The 16,618-nt window shown below is 33.4% G+C and overlaps 2 protein-coding genes across 3 annotated transcripts in view; one reads left to right on the top strand and one right to left on the bottom strand.

Annotated features, from left to right (window-relative positions):
• The window catches only part of LOC114940707 (uncharacterized), a 309,972-nt gene that overhangs the window by 179,493 nt on the left and 113,861 nt on the right, over positions 1–16,618 (bottom strand). The window lies entirely within an intron of this gene.
• LOC146722973 (uncharacterized) lies at positions 1,834–4,460 on the top strand. Its single transcript, XM_085483371.1, has 3 exons — positions 1,834–1,904; positions 2,243–2,462; positions 3,258–4,460. The coding sequence occupies exons 2-3, from the start codon at positions 2,271–2,273 to the stop codon at positions 4,458–4,460; spliced, it is 1,395 nt and encodes a 464-aa protein (XP_085339497.1). The 5' UTR covers positions 1,834–1,904; positions 2,243–2,270.

The following is a 16,618-nucleotide window of genomic DNA, read 5'->3' as shown; positions in this document are numbered from 1 at the left end:
TGACTCGTTTCGATTGTACTACGTTTACGAGCCAGCACACGTTACGTGAATTTGATTTTCTTTTCCCCCATCCGTATTTATCGCCTTCGCGCTTTACTACGCACACGATCGTTTCGTATATTGATGCTGTATTGCGATCAATAGGATTTTTCCAAATGTAAAATTAAAATATAACTGTTTAACATAATATACTGTAGCATCATTTATACCTGCATTATTTTTTAACAAAAATTATTGAATTGTATTTCTCAAATTCGTATTAGTATTCTACTATCATTTTACTATACTAACAATAATTTGCTATCATAATTAAACTTGATAACAAAACTGAGTTTGATTTATGAGTTGACACAATTACCTTTACTTGTGACTTTCTACTCTATTAACAAATCTGCTTATAAATACTAAATTTATGTAGCATATATGTATATGTACATCATTTCGTTTAATCTAACCGAATATAATTACGCACGTAAAGCAAAGTTATATTTTTGATAATAAAATTTCAAAAATAGTGACGCATACATGCAAAAATTATTATTGCAACCAATGCATAAAAAAAGATATTAATTAATTATGCAACGCATAAAAATTCAATGTTTAAATCTTTAACAGAAAATACGAACAAAGAAATAAAATTTTCTACAAGAATCTTTTGTGATCAAATATCTATGCTTTAATTAAACTCGGGCGAGACTATACCCCACACATCCATCATGCTGCGCGGTTTGCGCGAAACTGATTCTCGGTCGAGGTATCGCAAGCGCGGGCCCGATGGTCACATGACCATTGATCATGTGACCAGTGGTCATGTGACCAGTGGTCATGTGACCATCGGGCCCGCGCTCGCGATACCTCGCACGAGAATCAGTTTCGCGCAAACCGCGCAGCATGATGGATGTATGGGGTATAGAGTCTCGCCCGAGTTTAATTAAAGCATAGATATTTGATCACAAAAGATCCTTGTAGAAAATTTTATTTCTTTGTTCGTATTTTCTGTTAAAGATTTTACAGAATTTAAATATTGAATTTTTATGCGTTGTATAATTAATTAATATGTTTTACGTATTGATTGCAATAATAATTTTATAAGTACATGCATCGCAATTTTTAAGGTTTCATTATCAAAGAATAAGATAACTTCACTTCACGCATGTAATTATATTCGATTAAACTAAACAAAGACGAGAAAAAATATATATATAAATATACATATATATACAAAATAATTCTCAAACAATAAAAATTCGGCAAATTAAAATTATGTACATAATAATTTGGCGAATTAAAATTATGAACATAGCATCAAGCAACTGTCATTATGAATATTAACAATTTGACACTAAAAAATAAATATATATACAATAGAAATTATATCAAAGGAGCGGGCAAAGCGCGCCCTTGTGTTGTCTAGTAAAAAAATAAAAGATAACTGATAAATATCTTATAATAAAATAGATGACAAATAAATATTGAAAATGTAAATTAAAAATATAATTGTTATAATATGTTGATATTCGTGCATATATTCGTTAAAGAGGTGATTAAAGTTTAATTACCATTGGCGCATAATTACTTTGGCATAAAATTAACATATCTGCAAGTTTGATGAACGAAGAAGCTAGGAAACGCATAGTAAAATACATTAAGTGGCTCTTTGATAAGGACGCCTCTAGTTTCACGTGTTCACGGTACAGTATACTTCATATTATATGTTTGAAGTGTAACCAAGTGCGGTGATTAACCCTCGCCTTTAGGACCACGTATATAGCAACCATCTTGTTTGCAGATTATTATACCGACTCGAGACAGCCCGAGAAGAACCATGCAGTTTCAAGGCAGAGAAGCAACATTCAGCGGTTACCGAATTACAACTGGAAACCGCCCAAGCATTATGGCCTGAGGTATTCCGGTAAACCGCAGTCAGTCACTGCGTTGATCCAATATAGAATGTTAAAGACAAAATGTTGTACAAAATTCTCATTTTAACTTTTGTTTTGTTAAAAAATCTTGCTTTTTTAAATTAAAAAAATATATAATAATATAAAAACATTTTTAAAATATAAACAATTAATTTCTTTTTTCTGTCTCTCCGAAAATTGGATGAATTAGAAAAAAGAAATGCAATGTATACTTGAGAAACAATAATAATAATAAATTATGATCAATAAGTCTCCAAGCGAGACTATTTATGAAATAATAGATTCTTTTAAATAAACAGAACCCGACTATTCTCTAACAGGCAAGAATCGACGGAGAAAAAAGCAGGGATGGAATTTACAAAACCCGAGGATCCGGAACAAAAGGTGGCGAATCTGCGGATAAAGAAAATGCAAGAGATAAGCCGACAGAAGGGAGAAAAATGGGTACCGCACAAAAGAAACGAGAACGGAAAACTCGCCCTCGACAATGTCGAAGAATCTACGAAAGCGAACAAACTTACGAATGATGAATCGATCACGGTGAGAACATAAGGAAATTGCTCCTTTTAGAGGTGACATTAAGTTATATAACGCATATGTATTTACGTACTACTTTGATACAGAATATCTAAGAAAATTACAAAGATAAATTGTTCTTTTTTTCTTTTTGATATTCTTCGTAGCTGTTATGACACTATAACATTATAATATTGCATATTACAAATTTTTATAAAATATATAACATTAGTAATTTTTATATATTTCATATATTTTAGATATCAACGTTTTCGGAAAATTCGGAATATGATGAAAATCTAAAGTTAGTAGCAGAAGAAAGTGAAATGGTAAAATATAAAGAAAGCAAATCGTCGCAAGTAAATGTGGAAGTAAGTTATAAAATTAAATTAAACTCAATAAAAATCAATAATAAATATTAAATAAATATTTTATAATGTAAAATAAATTATGTACAATGTCGCATAATTGAATATAAAAAATAATTCAATTTATTAGAATATCTCTACCTACAAAGTTAATTTAATAAGGTCGCCAATCAATTAATAAAATAATTAATTAGTGTTAATAAATATATTCAAGTGAATAATATATATATATTCGTAAATTTGTTTATGTAAAATATGTAAAACTAGTTTTGCAAAACTCTTTTCATAATTTAAATATTATTCCAAAAATTTTTTATACAAATATAAAATCATAAAAACGTTTTTTTATAAATGTTATAAAAAGATGAAAAAACATAAGAGATAAAGAGATATATAAGTCTTCAATGCTTAACCTCTTAAAATAATTTTTATATAATTATTCTTATTACAGCAAATTGATTCTATTATTCCAATGACACTCGGACAATCCCCAACGATTCAACATGCGAGCATGAAAGATTCTTCCTTATCAGAATCTACGGATACAAATTCCGATAAACCACATAGCAAAAAGCTCAAACATCGACGGAATATGGGTATACAGAATCTACCTGTAGAATTTCTTTCGAAAGCAACTCATCAACGATATAAGGACTACGAAATATCCGATATAAAGGAAGATCCAGTCGGCAAACAGAATGCAACTGCGATGGATTACGAGAGAAGCGAACTTGAAGAGGATAGCTCCCTCGGCTCCAAAGTAAATTCGCAATCTAAAGAATCAATCTCCCAAGAATCGAGAGCTCACCGTAATACGCGTAGAAATTTGCAGAAAAATATAAACAACAATGAAAATTTAAATCATAAGAATAAGTCTAAAGAATCGCTCGCGAAGGAAAATTCGAGACAGTCCAATCTCCTTCGAAATGACAACGAGAAGAGCAGCAAGGCCAACCAGAGACATGACGAGAAGATCGTAACGAGAAAACCGTCGACTCGGAAAAGAAGCCAAGAGGTGTGGGACGATTCGGGAGAGAAGGACACGACAGGAGGCCCGCTGAATTATGGAGAATTGTTTCATCCTAGCAGATGGGGCATGAGCATTTCGTCGGCGCCTACGGAATTTCTAAAGGAACGATCGATGCATCAGAAAAATAAGGAACATATCGAAGGCGAGAAAGACGGAAAGCACAACTTTAGCCCTGGTCGATGGGGCATGAGTGTCTTCTCACCTCCGAAGGAATTCCTCGAGGACATCTCGATGCGTCAAACAACCGGGACTGGACACTCGACCGTGAAAACTGGACCAAGGCCGAGCCAAGTCAAAGAGTCTTCCGATCGTCGATCATTAACTCCACAAAGCCGTCAGAATTCGCAAGCAAACTCGAGACACCAATCAATAATCGACGAGCGTAATAAGGAACTTGCTAAGATTCTGTATGAAAAAATTCTAAATGAACTTCATCCTGCTCAACATTCAAAGCTCGATGCTTATTGGAGCCACTATCAAACAAACGTTAATAATATTAATCGTCCTTTACCAAAAAATGTAAATTTTCTAATGAAAGCTTTAAAATCATATGTAGAAGAGAATGATATAGATATACCAATATTTTGTCGTATACAAATTCCATACGCCCCATTTCGCATCTAAAAAAAGCCTTTGCATCTACTTCATCTTATTATTGTTTTAGAATTGAATAACTATGAAAGATTATTGTTAAATAATATAATCTCATCTAAAGATTTTAAATAATATATATTAAATCAGGAATATTATTGCATAATGTTGATTAAAGCTATATTAATTGTCAGATAATGGTATATTAATTATTTATATTCTACAGTAAAGTGTTTAATTTTTAGTGCAAATTATATTTTAAATATCATTTTTCCAGAACAATAATTGTTTTGCCATATATAATTCTTATGTCAAATATTTGGAAAAATGCAGATAAGTCAGAGATAATAAAATACGACATTTTTATTATGCAACGTGCTTTTCCTGTATATCTAATGTTAATTTCTTATTGATATAAAAAATTTTTAAAATATATAATATCCTATATCCTAAAATGATATCAATCAAGTAAAAATTAGGATTTTACATTCATAGTTATATTTCTTACCAAAATAGAAATCGAGTGAGAAATTCGATGAGAATTTCTAAACACAGCAATAAATCAATATTCAGTCGGATACAGCAAACAATTGTCTTATTCGTTCTATTAACGCAACGTGTTAACTTTGTGTATAATATCTCGTGGTAGCTAATTAAGCACTTTGCATGTAATTGTTACTTTATGTACCCATAGTAATTGGACAAATCGATATGTTTGCAATATCTTTCGTCTATATTTCCTTTTGCGGTCGCACGTATGTTTCTACGTCACACACCCCGTTGCAACGAGGCAATATAAAAGTTGTCGAGGAAAAACATGCAGGAAATAAAACGACATTCTACTAGAGTAAGCCTGAGAAAAGCGCCGTCCTCGGAAAAGAAATCCTCAGACATGGCAATAAATTCGTTTGTAACATTAAAAACACGGATCAGACAGTACTCTCAAATTTTTCATGTATGACTGCACGATCAACTATTTACAAGTCCTATAGCAGTATAATACTATTTTCTTTTACTTGTAATACAGTTTTTGCATATATTTCTTTACGATCATTTCTACTGCAGGTATTTTATACATTATATAATATTATAGAAGCATTATAAAATATTATATAACTATTAATGAATTTCTGATAGAAAAGGAACTTGTAATATAATATTACAAATTATTTTCAAAAACTTTTAGTAAAAAACGAAGTGTAGAAAATCTGAAAAGCCAAATAAGATTAAAAATAATCATTCTCTTGAAATACTAAAATATGTTCGATAGAAAGAATATAGTGCTCGCGAAGATCGTACAGAACGAGAATAAATTTACAGATATTGAATTAACGGTTACAATCTTCATACACCGTATAAAATGTTAGTTCGCGATTCATCTTTTATTCAAAGGCACAAATTTGCCACTGCAAAGTGAGCAAACGTGACCGCAGAGCTTTTACGTGAACTAACAAAAGAGATCGGCCATACGACGATGATTAAATAGCATTACAGGCTTTGACACGGAAAATAATCGATTACATATTTCAGTGTAAAAATCGACTGCTTGAAAATGTTCAAATTAAGATAGTACAGAATAATAAAACTAATGCAAGTATCTCTAATATAACTCTTATTTAATATTTTTTAAATTAAGAGTAAAATTGAAAATAAAAGTCAATTCTATCATTAGATTACCTAAACTCAATATTATTGCAATTAATAATTTGTGTCAATATTAATCCATGTAGTATCAATAGTCAAGTCTTGCGCGTAAAAGGAATAAGTTCGAAATAAAAAAAAAAAAAAAATAACGATGTAATCTAAAAGTCTAACTATGTTAGAGAACTGAACTCCTGCCTCGAATCATTACTTCGACACACAAATTGCTCAATTGTTCGTAACAAGTTAAAGAGAATAACGTTTAAGAGAATATAACGCAGAGACTATAAAGGAACAATAGGAAACTATGGGCAAGACGAGACGAAAGAAAGGAAAGGGCAACCGAAACAATTCTGGGTAACTCTCAGTCTTCTCGCAAAAAGTTTTTGCTATCGCCTGAACGCTCCTCGATTAAAATTACACTGGAGCTCTTTTTATTACAACTCGGTCGTAACTGTAGCGAATTTTTTTTACATCTCCGCTGATATACCGCAAGAAAGGAAATATATAATTGAATCAAAGAGAAAGGAAGAATGATATTGTTGAGAAATTGTATTCGGGAAACAAAAAAAATAAAACAAAAAATTATTATTTGAATTCGAAAGAGCTTTAATAAATAATTAGACGGAAAGTTAATACGATCGACATTATAGTATACTTCCGATAAATTGAATCGAATCTTAATACTAAAGAAAATACTCCTCGAATTTTTTAAAATAAAACAAATCGCGCGCATATATATTTATTAAAGATCGCAATTTTCTGTATTACGCTGAGAAAAAGCGCACAAAATTTATCATATGCCAAAAAAGATCCGTGCTGCACAACTAATAAAGATTCTAAATCATATGCCGTCGCGAGCAGGTGAAAACTCGCAGCCATCTTTGGTGCAAAAAATTCGCGAGAATGGAATTCGTCAGAGGCAAATAGAAAGGATTGGAAGAAAACGGAGCAGATTATTCGGAGGCGAATTGTTGCTGCAGAGAAACGCGCGAAGGAAGAAGAATGAAATGGAGCGTCGGTGGAAAAGCATCATATCGCTTTACGCCCTGCCACAGAGAATAAATAAATCTTCTCCCACCGTTAAAGTTTGATCGTAAAGAGGGGATTGCGATACCGCATTTTGCCATCGCGTAACAGCTTCTCCTAAAATATGTTTTCGATACCGAAATGTCGGTGATTCGCGTTTTATGTCCGCCCTTCGTCAATTGCGTCTAAACTAATAATAAGTTCAATTAATCTACGAATTTATGCAACAAAAATATTCGGAAATTAATATTAAGTATCTCTAACTGAATATAAAAACTATACTTGTGTAATAAAAATGAGAATAAAATACTGACTAATAGATAACAAATGTAACACACAAAATGTTCTTATAATCACGCGTAAAAGAAATTAGCAGATGCAGTTTTTGTGATAATTTATATGTATATTGCTAATAATAAAATTATGATAAAAGAGAAAATGTACGCGTTATATTTTAAATTCTAATTATGAAAGATATCTTCAGCAGAGCTAGCTACATATTTAAAGTACACTTTAAGAGCTTCAAAAACCAGAAGACCTACATAAGTAGACCTACATACGTAAATAGAGATTGCGATTATGTGAATAGTTCTACAAGTATTCTATTTACAGTCCAGAGAGAAATAGCAGAAAGCGTGTGTTCCCTCGCGAAATAGAACGATCATTTCTCAACAGAGATCGACGAAATACGAAAAATTCATCAGGGAATAAATCTGACCTATCATATGTCATTATTCCATTTCACTCTTACACGTTAAAAGAGAAAACGATATATCATATTTTGCAACAACGTGACTTATAAATAACAATTTATAAAAAAATACTGAATAAAAATACTTGATAAAAATTAATAAAATGATTTTTTGATAAACACGATTTCTCTTTGTTAAATAACATCTCAAAAGTAATATTCAGCGTATAAATTCACGAATCTATTTACGCATTTATATGTTATACGTGCATCGCATTGTGCGTATACAGAATAATCATAAGCAATGCAACATCAAAGTAAAAACGAGCAAACAATTTACTTTACATGCTCGTCTTGTACAATTGAAAATGCAATTACATCTGATTTTTTTTCCAAAAGAAATGTTGCCGCGCTTGTTAACTGATCCCATATACGCGGGTAAATTATGAAGACTTGCACGCGACATTAACCGCTCGCTTTTGCATTTTAACGCGATAATTGCACCGCAAACGATCGTTTCTCATTTGCCCTGGGCGCATTCCGCAACGAACCGCTTTAGAAAAACAAACATCGTATTCGCCGACAACGTTACGTTATTCTCGCGGCATTACGGTCTATAATTGAAGCGGAGCTCAAATCTCATTACGGTTGAATTGTTGACTGACAGAGTAATGTTGCATAGGTCAATCAGAGTCCAACATCAGTGTGAGCTAATGTACTAAAGTACAGTTTACTACTGATAATGTCTGTCAATTGTTAAAATTTATCAGACTAAGCAAATGATAGAGAGGTAGTTGTTGTTTTATTTCTCCGTTTGTTACAGATAGAATAGCGTCTCTCGACGCAAGAAAAATTAACTATGCAGTAATATAAAAATGCAGCGTTAAATGTGAATTGTGTAAATATGAATGAAATAATGGCATTGTAATTTTGATGAAAAATACAATGGGGAAGAAAAAAGAAGGGCAAAAAAGGAAAATGAAATCCAACCGAGTCTCCAAAAGAAAGCGTCTACGTTTACGTGCTTGCACTTGCGCATCTACATCCCCTACATCTGTAACCTATTGTTGTAGACCAGCCATTATCGGGACGCTTTGTACATTTGTCCGTGCGAGCACCTGGGGCGATGAGCACGCGATAATAATCGTATCTTGCGTATGCGTCTGATAATACTTCGGTCTGTAATTACATCAGGCAAACGATCGATTCCTATAATGCCCCCATATTATCGCATCATTACGGCATTATGCCAACATCCAAGGTGCAACATATTATGTTGACGCGGTTAGTCTCCGTTAATGCGCCATCGTAATGATTTACAAAATTTATTTCTCTATAAAAACACGTCATTTCTAGTCAAGTCGGAAGAAACACGTGATATTTCAATATCACGAAACGAGACATTTTTGTCAATAGTGCTTCCGCGCAAAATGTGATACATCTTCGCGTAATTTTTTTTTTTTTTTTTTTATTTTATCAAATAACTTTAATTAATTAAATTATTACGATAAATTTGATTTAAATATAAGGGAGAAAAAGAGACACACACAATATCGAATATGGTACATTTGCTTTAATAAATTTCTTAATCTCTCTATAATCTTTCAAATTAAACAGATAACCTTCTCATTATCGTAGTCGCATGCGAAATTTTCCGTCCGTGATGCGCTGAAGTAAACCATCGTGAATACCGGAGAGATACAAGAGAAACCGAGGTAATATTACGAGCTAAGTTAAGCTCGTCGTCTCCCTTCGCGCTCGGACTAACCCGTATGAAACAATTGGCTCGCATCTTAATTACGCGACCATAATTTAGCAGTCGGCGCGTCCTCGAGCAGGCATTCGACCTACGCGAAATGTATGCGAGTCTGCAGATTATAGTACGTCCTGCGAGCGGCGATTACGGCAAACAATGCCAGCGATATCGAGTGCCACGACAACTACCCCGTTGGCACTATGCTCTTGCTTCCCTCTAATATAAGCGGAAACCCAGAACTGTGCGCTTTGCTCTCAAAAGCGGAAATAATTTCGAGTCTACGTATAGCTGGCATCGCGAATCGTTTACCTTTGATTATGCATCTCCTGACGATGTGCCGTGCCTTATCTTATACGTACGGAGTACATTACTAAGCTTGCTTATTTATCCGGATAAATTTGTTTGTCATCATGCAGTCGGGAGAAAATGTTTTCTAAAAAAAAAAAAAAAGAAAGGAAAAAAAAACAACTCTCCTGCCCGTTTGAAAATAAGTTGATTACTCAGGATTTATTGCCTCAAGCAGATTAGCATTTTTCCGCTGGAAATATCAGGACTCTTTTCTTCGTGAAAATGCTAAATGGTTTGAAGAGATAAACTTGCATTACCTTTCTGTCTGATTTTCTTCTAGTGATATATACTATTATAGCGACATTTAAAATATATATACAAAATTAATTGATGAAAGGCTCGTATAAATTAAGAAAATTAAAAGAAATAATTTTATATTTATATAATTTATTTATATAATTATATCTTATGTAATTTTGCTCGTTTAGTTGGCCTACAATATTTATTTCTTTTAATTTTGTTAATATATATACATATAAATTTATGTAAAGCAAAAGAAAAAATATTCGTTTGATTCATTAAAAAGTATTTTTAAATAGTTTTTATTTTACAACAAATCTAGACTTGAAAATAGGTTTATTAATATTTTATTTTATAAGTCAAAAATATAAGTAAATAAACTGTATTATTTTATTATTTTACTTATAGTATAAAAACAAAAATTGAACGTTAAAAATAAACTCACCCATAATGCATAACCGACCAAACATGTAAGAAATGCTATCATAATTCCGTACATCGTAGGTAAAGTATCTTGAACGCACTGGCCTTTTTCCATGTTGATTTTCTCTCAAAAGTCCACAGGACAGCACGATACGTTGTATTAATTTCGATCGATCGATCCCCGTCCTAGCTCCGAATATTTCCTTTGTCAAAGAGAAGCATTCGCTCTGAGTAAATAAGAGCCCGAATATTCGCTGTTCGGTAAGGGTATATCGATAAATCTGGACCGGTGCAGCTATTTGCTGGAAAAGCGTTCGACGAGGAAACACGAGTAGAGTTGCAAGCGGAAAGGATAGAGGGAAAAGCGTAGAAAGAAGACGACGGAGGAAGAAACAAGATGGCTCTCGTCGAGTTCTCAAGGGGAAGATTTATGGTGGTTGCCCCTATCGAACGCAATTCCTAACGCGGAACACTCGAACATTTACAAAATCGCGAAACACGAGCATTTTGTTGAAATTACGCTGCGCTTCCCGCTAAAAAAATTGACTTTTTTCCATGTTATAAAAGAGAATCCGTTTACACGCAATCGCAATTCTATAATTATAAAATTTTGAAGCTTTTCTCCATTAAGCTGATTAAAAATTATATTGATGAAAAAAATTGCTATTTAATTTATGTGAATTTTAAATATGTACTACCAGAGGTTGTCAGGTAAACATTACCGAGTTAGTCACGCGTTTCTGATAAACAAAGAGATCTAAATATCCTTTACGTGTTTTATACGCCGATAAAAAAATTGATGAGAAATTGCGTTTAATAAAGCACCACTTGTCACTTGAGCCAATAAAGAATTTGACGCGTTGATACAAAACGAATCAATCCGTTTGTCAGTGGAAGGTTAAAACTGATTGAATCGCGAACGACTCGTCTGCGTCATTTCGTACCAACGATGCCGCGATCCGTTTTCAACGATGAAGTCGTTCTCGGGCATCCATCTCGAGGAATCGTCGGCGACATCGAAGAGAAAAGCTCTCTTTCACTCTCGACATTTGAAAGTTCACTTGGCAGCAAAACGGATGGGAGGGTTTCCTTCGTATCTCGCTTCGATCAAAGTCGGTCGATCACCGTCACTGAGCTCGCGAGGAAAACGCGAGGTTGAAGAACCGAGATGGAAATTCCATCTTGTACGAGACACGGACGGCCACTGGTTTCTAGTTTTGGCTAGCGTTTCTGGTCGCTCCCAGACGCGCTGGACGCGGAAACGCGTATTAATAGTCCGAAAGAAACGGAATCCGGGTGGTCAGAATATGCGGAGCAAACAGACACGACGATGGGTGGTTACGGACGTACGTGCAAGACGTTTGTGGTCAAGATGAATTCAACGCCGATTCATTTGGTTTAGCAAACGTCCGAGTGGTATCGATCAATGTCAAAAAGAGAGACTCCAAAACGGTATCGATCGCGAGGTCTCGTAGAATTCAGAAGCGAAATTCTTCGCTATTTACGTCATCATTTTTATATACGCTTATGCAAATATTAATACTCATTTCACACGAAAACATATTAAATATTATGCATATATGTAAATTTACGGTGCAATAGAATGTAATTATATAACTATATATATAATTAGCGGAAATTATTTTATCGCATTGCCGATACTCTGATGATTCAAATCTAATTCTAGCACTATCAGAATAATCGTGAATATCGATGAACAAATGGAGAAAAAATTAATAATGACAATGTCATTTTAAGTTTAATTACAATGGACATAATCCATATAGTATCGTTATAAAATTCTTTCGCGATTAGATACTTTAATACATTGTATAAATATATTTTATAAAAAAAAGAAATAATTATATATCGTTAATATTATAGGTATAATGTTCGTTAATAATGACGTGTAGATATTTTTGCAAACAATTCAATATATATATCAATTTCATATTTGCACATTTGCCGATTTAATAAAACAATCAAAGCGAATCGCAAAATTTAAATTTCCAATTAGCTAAGATCTTCGTTATTCGTATAAAATAACAAGTGCGAATAAATAAAATTTTTAGTATTTTGTAATACAAAAGTAAGCTATCGATAAATATCGAGAAATTCACACAAAAACGATATACATGTATGACGGATTCATCAATATGATACAAGTGTTCCCTTCAGCCGCAGTTCTCTCCACTGCTAAAAGATGATCTTGCGAACTCGAGATCGACGTTCGCGCATAAAATGCAATTTGGCGTATGTCAGGCCGTCATGACCACCGGCTACCGTGTCGTTGATGTTGCCGCTACTACCGATGGCGGCGTAACAAAATTTAATTGGATTTATCGATCGGTTTTCTCATTCCCATTTCCCGCACAGACATCAGAGGCTAGTATATCCCGGTTGTCGGCGACTCGTTGACGCCATCGGTAGAACGAAATACGACCTACGCGAAAATCCGCCGGCAAATCGGTAATCAACGTCGTAAGCCCAACGAACGAGATGAATTTCCATTCGCTTAACCACGAACAGCGTGTGCCTATAAAGACCATCATGTAAAGCCCCGGTTCGTCGCGTAACAAGCAATGTAATCCGCTTCCCCGAATCCGTGCAAATCCTTTAGTATAGGACATCCAAAAGAATTCGATATTTCTATTTATCCGAAATGTGTCTGGGTTTTTGGAAAATTGTGTATGTGTCTAAAGTATTTTTTTTTTTTTTTTTTTTTGAATTATTAGCCATATCTTTTTGTCTATATATGTATATATATATAACGCACGTTATTTCTTTTCGAGTATATTCCAAAAGACACATAAAATAAGATAATATATAAGAATAATTTATTAAAATATAATAAATTATTCTTATATATTATTTTGTGTCTTTTGGAATATACTCGAAAAGAAATAACGTGCGTTAGGAATGTGCGCACAGTTATTTGTAAGATAAAAAGGAAAGACCAATTAACACATAACACATAAAATAAGATAATATATAAGAATAATTTATTATATTTTAATAAATTATTCTTATATATTATTTTGTGTCTTTTGGAATATACTCGAAAAGAAATAACGTGCGTTAGGCATGTGCACAGTTATTTGTAAGATAAGAAGAAAAGACCAATAAACAGTGGATGAATATCAATGCACATATCTCTGTTTATGGGGCAGTATCATGGACCTGGACACGTATTTCCAGAGAAAATGCAAGGAATGTCAAGTTGTCGGAATGGATCTACTGTACAGTCCTATGAAAAGTAAACCAAAATCCTATATAAGATCGCAAATAGGCTGATCACGTTTCAGCCACTGTTATGTTTCTGACAGTTTGAAATTTGAAACTGTCATGTGTGTGTGTGTGTGTAGATTTCGTGATATGCCTGCCTAGCAAAGACGACGTGTTGAAAGAATCAATAATGAGATATGATACACTAATATATGTACACACACAGAACTAAGCACAAAATGAAACAAATATGTTCAAAAGAAAATATAATGATATTTTGTGTGTGTAACGATCTGTGTGCAATATTTTTAATTAAGAGCGCAATAGACATTTTAATATAATGGTAAGTTGCTTTAAAGAACAAAGATAAAATTTTACATTACGTATTTATAAAGTCGTTCATTTTATATATTTTTTTTTCTCTTCTTTCAGTTCTTTGCTTGTACTTTTTTTAAAATTAGAATACGAGACGGAGAAAAGAGCTTCATTAAATTTTTAAATATAAATAAAAATAAAGATTTCCTTATTGATCAAAGATACAATTTCCAGCTTGTCTCTTGAAGACATAGAAGAAACGGACATAACCGACAACTGTTCCATACCCTCGGTGCTGTACCCTCTATAACAGAGTCGATGCTATACCTCTCTACAGCAACTTGTTATCAGAACTGCGAAAGATAAGGTAGATCACTGCATTTGGCAAAATCTGGTGCTGACAGTCGGGAAATAATTTCTGTTTAAATATCAGTTATCAAATGAGTAAAAGGAAGATATATAAAATATAATATTCGATAAAAATTAACATAAAAATCTTTAATTTATTGATTTCGTTTAGACTTGTAATCATATACAAGATTAAACGAGTTTATTTTTAAAATTATTACACATTCACTCTTTATAAAAAATTAATTTTAACATTTATTAAGTGAAGTAATCAACTAAAAAATATAACAAAGAAAATAGAAAAGAAAAATCAATTCTACCCAAATGAAAAAGATGTAGCAGAAAATTTATAGATGTATCACATTTTGTCGATTACGTTATCATCCATGTGCAGCTATTGATTACAAGTGCAAATATTTTTTAGAATATATAAACAAATATATTTTTAAAAAACTAATTACTTCTAACGAAAGTAATAGAATACATCACCGTAAAATAACATAAATTATACATTCAAACAATTTTGAAAATTATTCCTGATTTGATTGAATAATTATATACTTTATAGCTTTCGATATGATATTTTCACGAATAATTCTTATATATTCCAAAAAGAATTATAAATCAATTCAAAAATTCGAGAGAAAAAATTAATTTTCTGTAAAACTTTTCTGAGAAACAAATTTTTTAAGCGACAATTTTTTGGAGTGCAAGCTTACTGTTTTTGCTTAATGATTATTAAGCGAATGGAAAATGTTGCTTCTCTGCGTTTTTTTGTACGTGAACAATGCGATTAACTCGATTCGCAAGGCATGAACGCTCATAACGATCATGGTGTTTTCTTGTCGGATATATAATATAAAGACGCGAGCTAACTCTCGTCTCTTTTTTACCACTCATCTACCTCATACTCACTATCAAGTCACCTCTGCACTTTGAAGACGCGGGAAAAAACTCGGATCATTAAGGTTCCTGTCGTACCTCGAATGACAAGCAAGTGCACTGACTTTTTCATAATGTCGACGTTACTATTCTAGTGTAAAGTAATGTTTTGCCCTATGTGCGTTCAAGCGCGATCATAGTTATATTCTCTTGAGAAAGAAACATTAAGCATCATTACATAAAATATTCTCGAATAATACAAAAAGAAAGAGAATTACGAATTATTAAAAATGCAAAATCAGATACATGCGCGAAGCATAATAATTTGTAATACAAATATATCAAATTTCTCATAATTAAAATTCTAGGAAAAACAACATTAAACATAAAAAGTAAAAAAGTAATGACAAAGGTAAACGTAGATCGAGCAGAAATGCTTATATGGCAAACTTACTTATACAGCATCTCGTTTCAAAAAAGTAGTTTTCTATCGCTTTACTCACTCCCGGGAAATCCAGAAGGTTCATCACGATTTGTTTCTATCAGCAGAATGCAAGATAGAAGAAAGATAAAAATAAAAATACAAAGAATCACTTATCTCGGCCAAAATACTGTCAAATTAGGCCACATAAGTATAGCAACTTCTTAAATAATATAATATTTCGCACACCGAGCTGTCTTATCACGCTGACTAAATTTAAAACAGAATCAAGAGCGAACGAAACTTTTTGAAAAGTTTAAAAGTTCGCTTAAAACCCGCCCGCCAAGGCAAGATAATTTAAATGCAAACGACTCCGCGCAATTTTCTTTAAAATAAACGCGCAAATTCAATGCTTGTCAGGATGACGTCTCCCGACTTGAAAATTCAAATGTAGCTTACCGTCGACGTAGTCACCCGAACACCAGGAACCTTTTTCCCTCCGAGACCAGCGAGTCCTCCCAGACATCTTCTGGCACATTCGGGATCGTTGTCCTCGCAGATGGGGCATCCCGCGGTGGAGGCGCCGCCTCGCTCTCTAAGGACGTGATTATTACTGCTGGTCGTGTAACCTTGATCCGAACTGGCGTTCGAATTCGGCCTGGAATCGTCGGAGCTGTCAAACGGCTTAATGTTCCTCGGCCGATGGATGATTCCCACCGGCTCCCATATCTCGCTGGTCGACGACGCGTAATAATTGTTTTCTTTGGTCTCGCGACTTCTCTCGTCGACGACCTTCCCGCCACGAGCGACGGTGACCTCTTCCTTCGTCACGATGGACGATTTTACGCTCAAGGATGTCTCGAGTCGCACCG

Source organism: Nylanderia fulva, unplaced genomic scaffold (genome assembly GCF_048542155.1).
Source record: "Nylanderia fulva isolate GAGA-0341 unplaced genomic scaffold, ASM4854215v1 Scaffold25, whole genome shotgun sequence".
In the NCBI taxonomy this organism is placed as follows: domain Eukaryota; kingdom Metazoa; phylum Arthropoda; class Insecta; order Hymenoptera; family Formicidae; genus Nylanderia; species Nylanderia fulva.
Note: the sequence above shows the minus strand (reverse complement) of the source record. Positions and strands in the feature narration are given on the sequence as shown.